A 12,562-nucleotide genomic window follows, 5' to 3' on the forward strand; every position below is an offset into this window, starting at 1 on the left:
TTCCTTCTCGGTGGGTATCCTGAGCGCCACAGAAATTGCCCACCAGGAGCAAGTGTCCAAGACATCAGAAAAGCCCTCTCCTGTGCACACTGGCGGCGTGCAAGGAACGCAGGGACGACTGCCACGTGCAGATAGAGGTGAAGCTCCTGCCCAGGGCTCCCAAGGTTGAAACCAGAGGTATTTATTTAAGGGGACAAAGTGCATTCCTGGGCTTGGCAGCGCCTAGACGCCAAGGGCCACTTCCCCAGCCGCAAAGCGAGAGGGCTAGACGAAGGGAGGATCTTCCCTGGCCACTTTGCCCGCATAGCGACCACCGATTTAGCAGATCTGCCAAGTCAGGCCCGGGGACTCCCGAGCCCTGGGACCCGGCGCCCCGCCCGCCTGGGCCGGCCGCCACCCCGCGCCCCGCGCCGCCGGCAGGGGGCGCCCGAGCGCGGCTAAAAGGCCAAGGCGCCGCGGGCGCGGGCGGCCCCAGTGGCGGAGCGGAGCGCGGCGGGTGTGTGCGGGCGGAGGCAGTGCAGACGCACGGCCCGACGGCGCTTCCTTGGGGCTCCCCGACCTGCCTGCGCCCGCGCCCCTCGCCAGCCGCCCGCGCCCTGCCCGGGCGCACCCGCTCCCGATGGCCCCCGAGGCCAGGGCGCCGCGCCCGCTGCCCTGGACGGCGCTGCTGCTCCTGGCCGCGCTGCTGCCCGCCGCCTCCCCGGTGGCCGCCCCAGGTACGCGGCCCGGCTCTCTGCGCCCCGCTGAAGCCGCTCTGCCCGCCGCCGGTCTCCGGGACGCCGCCCCGCGCACCAACCTGGGCGTCCTCATGGCAGGGGCCGGGCGCAGGGCTGGCACGGGGCGCCCGGACCCTGGCACCGGGGATGCGGCGCTTTTATCGCGCACCCACCCGGGGGTCTGGAGCCCTCCGGTTGCCCGGGGAGTTTCTGGCAAAGGCAAAGGGAGAGGAGAGGCGACTCCTGCGATGCGGGAGGGGTATGACTTCATTGGCCCAGAACTTTGTGGGGACGTAGGTGGGCATCCTTCTTCCCTCGCAGTCACCTGTCTGCGGGCGGGATGGCTGCCACGGAGGGGTCACTCAGGAGGCCAGAGGGAGGCAGAGAGCCCGGGCCGGTGTGGAGGGGCAAGGGGAAGGCTGGAGCTGCGGGGGGCCTCGGGGGCCTCACTCTGCTCCAGGACGAGCAGAGCCGCGGGCAGTTGGAGCCAGCGCCCGGGTGGGCACTCGGGAGCTGGGGAAGCCTTCTGTCCTGAGAGGACAGAGAGCGGAGTGGGCACCCGAGAACCTCACCCTTCCCAAAGCCGAGGCTGGAGCCAGGGTGGACGCCTTCTTTAGGAAGGGGGCTTTGGCATCAGAAGATGCCAGCTCTCTCTTGCCCATCTCCTGGCATCTCACCCAGGAAGAGACAAGCCTGTGGTGTGTTTTCATCCTACGCCCTTGGTGGCCCTCGCTCCCACCTGCCCTGCGTGCATGGTCACTCTTGAAACGGTATGGATTTCATTTGTGCCATTAGTTTGGAGAAGTCCAAGGAGTGGACAATTTTGTTGGTAATGTTGTCTCCCAGCTGGATTATAAAGAATTCAACTGCTATTGGGACCAGGGGGACTTGCTTTGTGATACTTTTTAGTGTCTGCGTTGCTTTCTTGCCACAAAGATAAAAGGAGGGAAGTTGCGGGTCGTGGCTGTGTGACTTCTTGTTGGAGAAATCATGCGCTCTGCTTGGTTTGGTTTATGTCCAGTTCCCCAGTGCCAGATGCCGCTCAGTGTCAGCTGGAGGGTCTTTTTTTTCTTCTTCCTGCTAGCGATCTCTAGGAAAGCATTCACTGCATATTTTGTACAGTACTTGAAAGAATAAAACTATTTCAGGCTTCCAACTTCCCCACCTACAGCCCGTGGCTTTTGTTTTTCCAAGTTAAACTTTTCTGAGCACCAAAAAGAGTTTTTATTTCAAAAAACGACCCGAAACTGGAACTGGCACTAAAGGAGCTTCGTGGTGGCCACGGCTTTGTTCATTTTAGATTCCACCGCCACCTGCCCGAAGGAAGGGCTGCTGGCCTGTGTGAGCTGGGTGTTTGGGAGGGCCCTCGCGTCCTGCGAGCTGCGCACCCTTCCTTCTCTTGCCTTCTGCTCTGTGAATCACTGCGCTGTGGAATGCTGGGGCTGGAACGCTTGTTGGCGCTTCTCTGCACTGTGTTGACGTGGGATTTGCAGTAAAATGATGACCAGACTAGAACCGGACAAAGGAAGAAAAGCACATTTCAAAATGAGTATTTACCCCAGCTAAATTAAATAATAGAAGGAAAGGAGCAGACCTGTGGATAGCTCCTCGTGCTGGGGAAGATACCCAGAGGGGGCGCATAATTTATTCTGAGGATTCCTTGGGAAGGCTTCTGTCTTTCTTGCCATACACAGCTGCAGTCGCTGCTCCAGACTCGTGGTCCAGATCCAGCAGCAGGGCCACGGACAGACCGTTCCCTCTCTCCGGTTGAATTAACGCATGGATCCATGCGCGTCCCCCTCCTCTGCACCTCTGGGGCCAGTCTCTGTAAGGAGTTTGCGCAGAGCTGCGTTCTTAGTGGCAGACCAGTGGAAATCCACAGGAGCCTGCCTTATTGTGAAAGTGGTTTACAGGGCACAAACTCTGCAACTCAAGGTCAATAAAAAACCAGACAAAACAAGCAATCACCACCCACCCCCAGACTCTCTGCATTGCTGTAGTAGGCCACTGTGCAAACATTTAAAGTATGATGGTGTTTGCTAGTTTGATATGGTTTATTTTTCTAAAAACATGTGGATACATGTGTGCATTTATAATGGGGATCGAGGAACGGTTAAGGGTGACTTTATTTTCTTCTTTAAAGCCTAAACATCCTTTCAGGGAATCCTCAAGGTCAAATTATCTTAAAAGTAATACTAGGATGCTATTTGCCCTTTCCTCTTTTGAAATTTGCACCGAGGGTGCAGTTTTTCAGACCTTTGCAGTTAAAAAAAAAGGTACGTTAGTTTCAATTAAGAATGTCTTTGGTGCCGCAATCAAATGGTTAACTTCACCAAGTCTCTACCCTCAGATGTGTGTCTTGGAATATTTTGTGAAAGGAAGCGGGAAGGTCACATGCGGCAGTTCTGCTGGCTACCCAAGTTGAGTGGTAGCCCCAAGGAAAAGCACTGCTGTGATAAGTTGAGGTACAGATCAAACTGCTTCTAGATGGATACTGTACTGACGGTATTAACAAAAAAGAATGACTACACATAAGCCGAAGTTACTGGTTTGAGTATCTGGCAGACATTTTTATAAAAAACAAGCAAAAGGAGCCTACTGTGTCCAAAAAACAACTGCTAGTATTTCTTACCAGTGATAAAATTTGAACTTTTCAAGAGAATTTGCATTTAGCCAAGTTTTCTCCACTACTCTAGGCTTGAAACTTCCTGATACTTAGAAACTTTCTAATGAGATCCATGATGATAATATATGCGTGTACTTTTAAAAATATGTTACAAAACATGTCAACATTTGGGCGATTTGCAAAACCAACTGAACCAATAAATGTCCAATGTATAATCTTACAGTTTGTTACCTAGGTAAAGATTCATTTGAAGTGCAAGATGGCCCAAGGAATTTTTCTGAGGTTCTGGGATGGAACCCATGGGCTCGTGCATGTCAAGCAAACAATTTGCCATCGAGCTGCATCTTCAGCTCTGGCTCAGTGAACTTGTTTTTCTTGAAACAAGGTCTACCATGTTGCTCACTGTGGCCTCAAACTTGTGGTCCTCCTGCACCAGCCTCCCGTTAGCCAACATGCCTGGCCTCCAGTGGACTATTAATGTAGCAAAAAGTGAAAAAATCTTTGCATGGTTTCAGATTCTGTGGTGCAGTTAACCTTTAAGAAACTTCTCCTTGATTGGTTTTGGTGAAGTATCAAAGATTTTTCAAAATTACTCAAAAAGGATATTATAATAATTTTCCAACTATATGTCTGTGTAGATTTTTTCAACCAAAATATCACATAGCAATAGAATAAATGAGCAGACCAGAGAGCCAGCCATCTTGGTAAAGGAATTTGCTAATATGTGAAAACAGTGCTACTGTTCTTACTTTTTTGTTTTAGAAAATATACCTATTTATCATAAAATTGGGGGTTTTTTTGGTGGTACTGGGGTTCCTGGAAGCCCTTCTACCTCCAGGCTACACTCCCAGACCTATTTTTATACTTTTTTATTTGGAAACAGGGTCTCTTAAGCCAGCGTGGCTGGCTCCGAACCTGCCTGATCCTCCTGTCTCCACCTCCCAAGTGCGGGGATGACAAGCGTGCGCCACCATGCCCGGCTATAAAATCGATTTTTAATGTAAACATGTAAGGAATGGTTATTGTTATTTAAAATGAGTTAATAAATACATATTTTATTTTTAAATTTCTGTACTGAGGATTAAACCCAGGGCCCTGTGCCTGCTAGGCAAGTGCCTTACACCCTCAGCCCAAAACACATTATAAACTTCTCTTAGTTTGGTTTCTAGTGTAGTCAATAAGGTTAGATTAAAAACCCCAGGAAAAAATAATGGGATTTCCATAAATTTAAGAGTAGAAAGGGATCCAGAGGCCAAAAGTTTGAGAGCCGCTGGAGTAGACAGAGGAAGAAGGTTAACAATCAAGATTCCTGGTACATCTCAGCACCGCCCTCCATCTGATGCACCGTGGGCTAGCCCATCTTCACCGATGGACAGCCCCGCGAATGGAGAGCCATCCTCCTTCGAAGCCCTTAGGAGTTGCCCTGTGGCCCCACCTGCCTGCACCTGTCAGGGTGCCCCTCTTCCACTCCTCCCTCTCTGCAGGGAGGTGCTGATTGTGCCCTGCCCTCTGACCTTGTGCTCTGGAGCCTCGCAGATGGAAGGCCTGTTGTGTTCATTGACTGAGCTCAAAATTCATTGCCGGGAAGTGAGAGGTTGTGATAGGATCGCAGAGTGACAGGTCATGTCCCTAGAGGGTCATCACCAAGAGTGGCAGAGCATTATCAATGCCATTCACAAGGGCATGCTCCCCGGCACGAGGAGGCGAGGGTGGGAGTGGTGGTGTATCTTACTGCTCCTGTAGCAAATGGCCATAGACTTGGGGCTTAAAAGGACACAGATTTATCATCTTATAGTCCTGGGGGCCAGAAGTCCAAAGTGGGTCTCCCTGAGCTGTGTTCTTCTGGAGGATCTGGGATGGTCTGTTTCCTTGCTTTTCCAGCCCCCGAGGTGCCTGCATTCCTCAGCTCTGGGCGCTGGGAGAAGGACATCTTGGGTACCATTACTATGCCCGTCTCAAGGGGCGAGGGGTCTGGAAGCCCAGAAGGAAATGAGGCAGATAGGCCCCTTTGCTCCGGGCTGATTAGGGACCAGACCTCTTTTCATTGTTCCCTATGGGACTTAGGGCCATCTTAGGTTATAATTAAACCTATGCACCAGGAGCTTTTATTGCTGTTAAGTAATACAGAGGTGAGTGTTTAAAGGTATAATAGGAGAGAACACAGTATGTCTATGTCTGTTTTTACTTGTGAATGCATAGACTATGATAAGTTAGAAGTCAGCGTCAAACTTCGGTGCCTTTGGGAGAATGGCGGTGGCTATTCACCCATGGCTTTTACCAGCGTTGGTAGATGTAAACGAAAGCATTTGTAATCCTAAAGTCCTGGCATTTAGGAGTCCCCATCTCTCCCCAGGCCTGGCGGGAGGCTGCACCTGCGCTCCGCGGCCCTTAGAGGGCGCTGCTGGCCTTCCGGAAGCCTTTCCCTTTCCACTCGCCCTAGCTGGAGAGAGGACAAATAGGAGAAACATCTAGTTATTAACACTTGCTGTTTTGCAACTTTGTTACTCACTGGCGCTCCCCCTCAGATCCGACGTTGTCACCCATTGAGCCTACACGACTGCGTAGTCGTCATTTTCAATTCAACACGAATGGGAAAGGGATCTGATGCCTTCACTTAAAGCTGGGGGCAGCAGCTGGTTACAGTTGGGGTCCTCCCGTGCCCCTGCAGGCCCAGGTCGAAGCTGCAGCCGCTGGGAGATGGGGGGAGACCCGGGGATTTGAGAGGGAAACCCTCTCCTCTCCCGTCAGCCCAGCTCCCTCAGTCTCTCCCCTCCACTTGCAATGCTTATTTTCTCTACCAAGGGGAAATAATGCAAACGATCTAATCATAATACTTAGAATACATAATATGCAATTCAACACTTAGGAGAATAGCAAAATAATTCCAGAACTTTTCATGTTGTTATGAAAAGAAGAAATACATTTTTTTCTACCCAGGTGTCCGATTCATGGCAAAAGGTTGCTGTTGTGACTATCATCATAATTGACAAAGTGTAAGCTTCATAATTCTGTTTTCATCTTTATGAGGAGCTCCTAGGTGGACATTTTAATTTTCTTTTAATAACTCCTGGTGGATTGAGTGCCGGGGAATCTACAGTTGCCCGTGTCATCTCACTAAAATGCCACGCTCACTGGGTGAATTTGGTGATGGCCTCCTCTCTCTCCCATGGGACTGAGTTCAGAGTGGTGAACAGATTTCTTCCAAGTCCATTATCTCCTCTGTGCTTGTCCTGGGATCTGCACACAAACCCCACGTTCTCCCTGAAGGCCATGTGGGTTCTTGTGGGTCTGGCCATGGGCGGGGTTCCCCTCATTTCCTTCGCTAGCACCCACATTTCTGATTTGCTCAAAGCACCCTTCTGAGCCCACCGTCCCAGTGTAGCTGCTGCTGTTAAGAACTGACTCTGTGGTGTGCGAGAGTGTTGAACTCGGGTTGGAATTAGCTGAGGAGAAAGCAACAGGGAGTCTAGTTCCTGTTGCAGAATAGATGTGGCATGCGGAGAGGAGCAAGGTCCTCCTGTGGGGAGCATCCTGTAGGAGGTGGGACCTATTGAAACTTGCCCATCAGCCCCTTCAGTCCAGCCTGCCACCTCTGAACTGTTCAGTCCCTTTGCCGTCTAACACCGCTGCTCACTGTCACTGGTCCATTAGAACCCAAATCACAGCTACCAACTGCTGGGGCTGTGTTTTAATGAAAAGGTTCCCTGGAGCCACACTTTGTGCTAAGATGCTCATGTCTATTTACTGTGGACCATTTGATTCAAGAAACAATGCTGATAAATGTTAGTTGCTGACCTATGGGTTAACAGAGCGGGTGAGGTTAAGGCTAATATTACTAAAGGATTTTGAAGTTGTCAGAAGAAACTTGTCATTAAGTGCTGGGATTTGTTGGGCACGGTGGCACCTGCCTGTCATCTCAGTCCTTGGGAGATTGAGACAGAAGGATCACAGGTTCAAGGACACCTTCAGCAACTTAATGAGGCCCTTGGCAACTTAATGAGACCCTGTTTTAAAATAAAAAATAAAATAGGGCTGGGGATATAGCTCAGAGTTAGAATATTCCTGGATTCAATCCTCGGTACCTCAAAAAACTAAAACTAAGGAAATGCTGGGTTTTGTTTTTTAGGCTCTGTTTTATGTGCCCCATCTCGTTGTCCAGTTTTAAAAGTCTGGAACCAACCACTGCTTTGTCCCTTGGGACTTCGTCAGGTCACAAGTTTTCTGACCTTTTTATTATCTGCAAAATGGGGAAAAAAACCGAGAGATTACTAAGAGCCCTCTAATTCCAGCCTTGGGGGAGTCTCCCTTTGCAGGGTATGCATTCATTCATTCATTCATGTCTGCGTGCAAGAATTCATTCATTCAATCAACCAGCAAGTGTCAGTACATGTAAGACACAGGGCTACATACACAGAGAGCACATCACCAGGGCAGGAGAGGGATGACTACAGGTGACTCACGATGGCAGAAGTAACAGGTGTGGCAGCGTGGACCACCTGGAAGGTCAGGGACTTCCTAATTTGGGATGACACTCCGTTTGTCTGGGGATGATGACTCACTGATGGTCACCGCAGGGCTGGGCAGGAGTGATGGGTGTGAATAGGGGAGCCAGCAGGTGCGGTGCCGGGTGCCGAGTCCCCAGCGGCAGATCGTGGTATGTGGTTTCAAATAGGTCTGGGTTTGATATCTCTCTCTCTCTCTCTCTCTCTCTCTCTCTCTCTCTCTCTCTCTCTCTCTCGCTGGGAGCCCTTCTGGGTATTCTGGGTATTGTTTAGCTTTCTAAGACTGAGAGAAATTCCAGTGTGGTGCACAGAGTGGAGTGGGGATTCAAGGGAAAATGACATAACGGAGAATTCTTCTTAGTCATGCTGGTGTCCCCAGCTTAGAATCTGACACCTCGTGGGTCCTCAGTGAGTGTCTGCTGGGTAGTTGGATAGAATGGCTGGAACTAAGTGGACATTCAACCAATGTCCATTTCCTTTCTTCTCCTTTACTTCCTTACAATTTTTAAAAAAATTTTTATTGGTGCATTGTATTCCTACATCATAATGGGGTAACAAACGTGTGTAGACATAGATGCGCACATCACAACAAATGGACTCACTGAAAAGCCCGAACCTTTTGTTCATTGGGTGTGCTGAGCTTTTTCTCCCTCCGTATCCACGGATGGTTTGCTCTACCCATCGTAACCACTAAGTGATTATCTAAATGGTTTTAAAAGTGGCTCATGAGAGACCTGCCTTGCCCTGGGTCCCCAGGGCAGCTAGCTGGCTTCCGTCATGTCTGTCGCGTATCGGGTTCCTACCTACCTCCCCACAACGCTCTAAGGGTAGTTTTTCAGGAAGCTTTTTGAGTTAGGTGCATGGCAATTTGGGGGACAGAAATGCCAATGTGTTTGACATAGCGAGACAAATGTGACTTTCACATTTTGGGAAAAGGCATGAATTTTCAGGGAGTCTTTTGGCTGGCATGCCAAGCAGTTTCTAGTGGGCCGAGTTGAAGCCAGGCCAGCAAACCATGGCAATTCCTTAAGAAACTATTTCTGGATTGCGAACTGAATTTGAAGAATGTGCAAAAGATTCCACAAAAGCCTGGAAAGTACTCCTTTCTACTTGGGTCTCCGATGCTATCAACAGCAGGCATGAGTACAGTATCCCCTTCCCAACCCTAGGCATCGCTTCCAGTCCTTTGCGTTCTTATTGTTGAGATAAGTAAATGCATCCATGGAATCCCCCCCCCCCCGATTCATCTCCCTAAACAATTCTGGAAAGCTGGAGGGTAGATGAAGAAAATTTGTGTTTTATTTTATTTTTTCTTGCAGCAGTAGCTGTTGTTTGTAAATAAAATGTCCCAAAGATTTAAAGCCTCAAATCCCGAGGAGCAAGTTCTGCCAGCTCTGTGAGTCAAGTTAGCTCTACTTTCTACTTTCTGGCTGCATCCTGTTGGGGACAGATGGACGTGCTCAAGCTGATGGCATGCCGACAGAGTGCTGATGTGGTCTACATTACAATTTCAGGGTGGACCCCTTAAAAACAACACACACCAAAAGACTGAGGTCAACTTATAGTTCTCATTTAGAAATGTAGAGAAGAGGTCTCTTGATTTTCTGGATCCAGAAGTGACAACGTGAAAACACATTATCCGATCAACAGTGGCTACACAAAGTAAGGAAATCACTTACTTGTACCCCTGGGAGCAGAGAGACCAGGCCTGGCGGGGGGGATCGCCATGGTGCTGGGGACCCAGGACCACTCCAAGTCCCAGTCTGCCATCACTGGCCATGTTGACATTCTCTGACTCCCCACCTCATGTCTCTAGGTGGCTGCTGCATCTTCTAGGTGTCATGTTGAGGCCCCAGGAAAGGAAAAAAGGGAGGAAGATACAGACACAGGCACATTATAGCTGAGCTGACTCCTTCAAAATCCTTTTCTGGAAGTGGCAAAAAATTTTTTTTTTCCATGTGTGTATGTGTGTGTGGTGCTGGGGATTGAACTCAGGGGCATTCTACCTCTGAGTCACACCCCCCCCCCCAGCCCAGTTTTTTATTCTTTATTTTGAAACAGGGTATCACTGAGTTGTGGAGTGCCTCATTAAGTAGCTAAGGCTCTCCCCAAACCCAGACACGCCTGTCTCAGCCTCCCAAGTGCTAGGATTACAAGTGGGCACCACCACGCCCGGCTCAGCAAAGCATTTCTTTACCTGGGTCACTGGCTAGATGCTCATGTGTTTATCCTAGCTGCAAGGGAAGCAGAAGGGCTGCTGCTGTTTGGTGTTTAGTATTCTAACCTCTACAGTGGAGGGGGGCAAGAACCAAAGAAGTTGGGGCTGACTGGCCACGAGGCAGCCAGTTCATAAGATCTCCCACAGCAGTCTCCAGATTCCATGCACATTGCTAAACTGTTATAAATTAGTTAGGAAACTCGAATGGGATTCATAAAAGTCCAGCTGAAAGCATTTCAGAAACATCTTGAGGGAGAGGGCAGATTTATTTTAAGAGCATCCTTTGGGCAAACTACAGTCAGTTCCTGTTCACTTGAAAATTTGGTTTTAGGTTTCGTCATTTGCCATTTATTTTGAAATAGAAGTCCTTGATGTTTCCTTTTATTATTCCATTTTTATGTTTTCCAGCTCTGCTGTTCTTTCCCAGGTGAGAGAGGAGTGGGGAGGGAGAGTTAGAGCAGGAAGATAATGAAAGCAGATCCTGTAAGAAAAACTATCGATGACTATTCTTTTCACTCCAATTTCACTCCGAATGTAAATAGGGGACATTCTAGGCCAACTTTGTCATAAGAAGCTGTTAAGGCCCAGTGCATCTGAACCGAGGGCTCTGTCTCCTGCAGCGTGTGGCCTGGAGGAGGTCAGGTGGTCTTGGTGGACATCCCCTGTGCCAGCAGCCAGGCCTGGTGGCCTTATGTACAACCAGCTTAGGAGCAGCACCCAGGCAGAGCCAGGCGGTGTGGGGTTTGGGTGCAACTCCTGAAGTCCAAGTGTGGGATTGCCTTTGCTGACATGTGACTTGGAGCTTGGTCCCTGAAACTTGCCAAGGTGGACCATACGTCCCCAGGCACAGGGGAAGGGCATGTGGCATGAACGGCCTACGGTGGCTGGCAGTGGGCTTTGTCACCCTCTACATAAACAGTGGCATGTGGTTTTGTTTTAAGACTAGGATACTTCACCATCTGGCTTTCAGCTAGTAAAGAAGAAACAATGTGATTCACAGTTGTGTTCAGTGGCCCTCCAGGGACCTGTGAGCACACTGGCACGGGTGCACGGGATTTGACCTCCCAGCCCTAATACAATGATGCTCTGTTGCTGTGAAAAGCTGAAAGATGCCGGAGGGGCCAGGGACAACTGCAGGGAACTTAGGTTTAGCCAAGGTGGCTGGAGAGGTGAGCAGGGTGGTTTGACTGGCTCCTGGAGTCATGGGGGAGCCAGAAACAGGGATGCTGCAGCACCTGCCGGGGCCTCCCAGGTGGTACCTGCTGGGGCCTCCCGGGTGGTACCTGCTGGGGCCTCCCGGGTTCTGAGTCTCTATAGCTCCTCCTCAGTACACGTGACAGGGCACTTTGGGGCCAGGAGGTAGCATCCAGGAGGTTAGCATTGTCTGGGGAGTGATCGGGTGCTCAGGGATGGAAACCATCAGCGAGGTCTGCACAGCTGGGGTGTTTCCTTGGCTCTCCGTGCCTTCCTGGAGGCCAGGCAGCTGCTTGTCTTCTTGTCCTGCTGTTTCTCTGACCTGGTGATGGCACCGTGTCGGTAGGGTCAGAGGTTGTGTGTGCAGCTCTTCTAGCTGTTGCCTGGAGTGTTTTATGAGTTCAGATTCCAGAGACCTGGAGTTTGGTCCCTAAAAGTCAACACCCCTGTGGGAAACACTTTGATGAAGCACTTTGATGTTTTCTGTTGCATTCCCAAAAACAGCAGAAGGAACCAGGCTATTGGGGTTTATTTTGGAGGGGGTTGTATTGTTTGTTTATTTTTGTGGTACTGGGAACTGAACCCAAGGCTCTTCACCTACTTACCTACGCCCCCAGTCCTTTTTACTTTTTACTTTAAAACAGAGTCTCACCAAGTTACCTGACACTGGCCTCAAGGCTGTGATCTTCTTGTCTCAGCCTCCCAAATACTGAGAATACAGGTGTGTGTCACCATGCCTGACTCAGGCGATAGTCTGAATACTCAGACTGTGTCTACCCAACACCAACTCTGGTGACCCAGAACCAGTCATCTGCCTATTCTACTCAATTAGTTTTATGTTACACAGTTACAAAACAACCTGTACTTCAGTTCTCTTCCTTTTGGGCAGAGGGATGGAGGTCATAATTATTTGGCAAATACAATTCCAACATCTATTTGAGAAATTATTTAAAATTCAGTCAGTCATTTTAGTGTTTAGGTCATGTCTTGCCAACCATCTGGATGCTTCTGAATTTCCGAGTGTCCTTATCCTGTCTGGTATTATAACAATAAGAGCTGAGTTTTTCCACCTTTCCTCTTGAGTAATAGGCTCAGAGTTGTATATCACATTGCTCTCCCATCCCTGAGCTCTACTGTGGGATTGTAGTACATTCTAGCCTTTTCTGGCTTATTACTGGGATTTTTGGTCAAAGACTTGTGGTTACATTGAGATTTGTGTTTTATTCATTTTAGAGTCTGGGACATATTTGGCAATTTCCAGTGGAAAGTCAAACTTGAATTTCAAAGAAGGATGAAGTAGGGGGAT

At 49.4% G+C, this 12,562-nt stretch overlaps 1 protein-coding gene across 1 annotated transcript in view; it reads left to right on the top strand.

Moving 5' to 3' along the window:
* Positions 1-619: 619 nt before the first annotated feature.
* The window catches only part of FNDC1 (fibronectin type III domain containing 1), a gene marked incomplete at both ends in the record, with an annotated part of 90,516 nt that continues 78,573 nt past the window's right edge, over positions 620-12,562 (top strand). The window contains one exon of the mRNA XM_080700800.1: positions 620-716. Coding sequence (XP_080556926.1) covers positions 620-716 — 97 coding nt within the window. The remainder of the gene's footprint in view (positions 717-12,562) is intronic.

Source organism: Muscardinus avellanarius, assembly GCF_963383645.1.
Source record: "Muscardinus avellanarius genome assembly, chromosome: 8".
Classification (NCBI taxonomy): Eukaryota; Metazoa; Chordata; class Mammalia; order Rodentia; family Gliridae; genus Muscardinus; species Muscardinus avellanarius.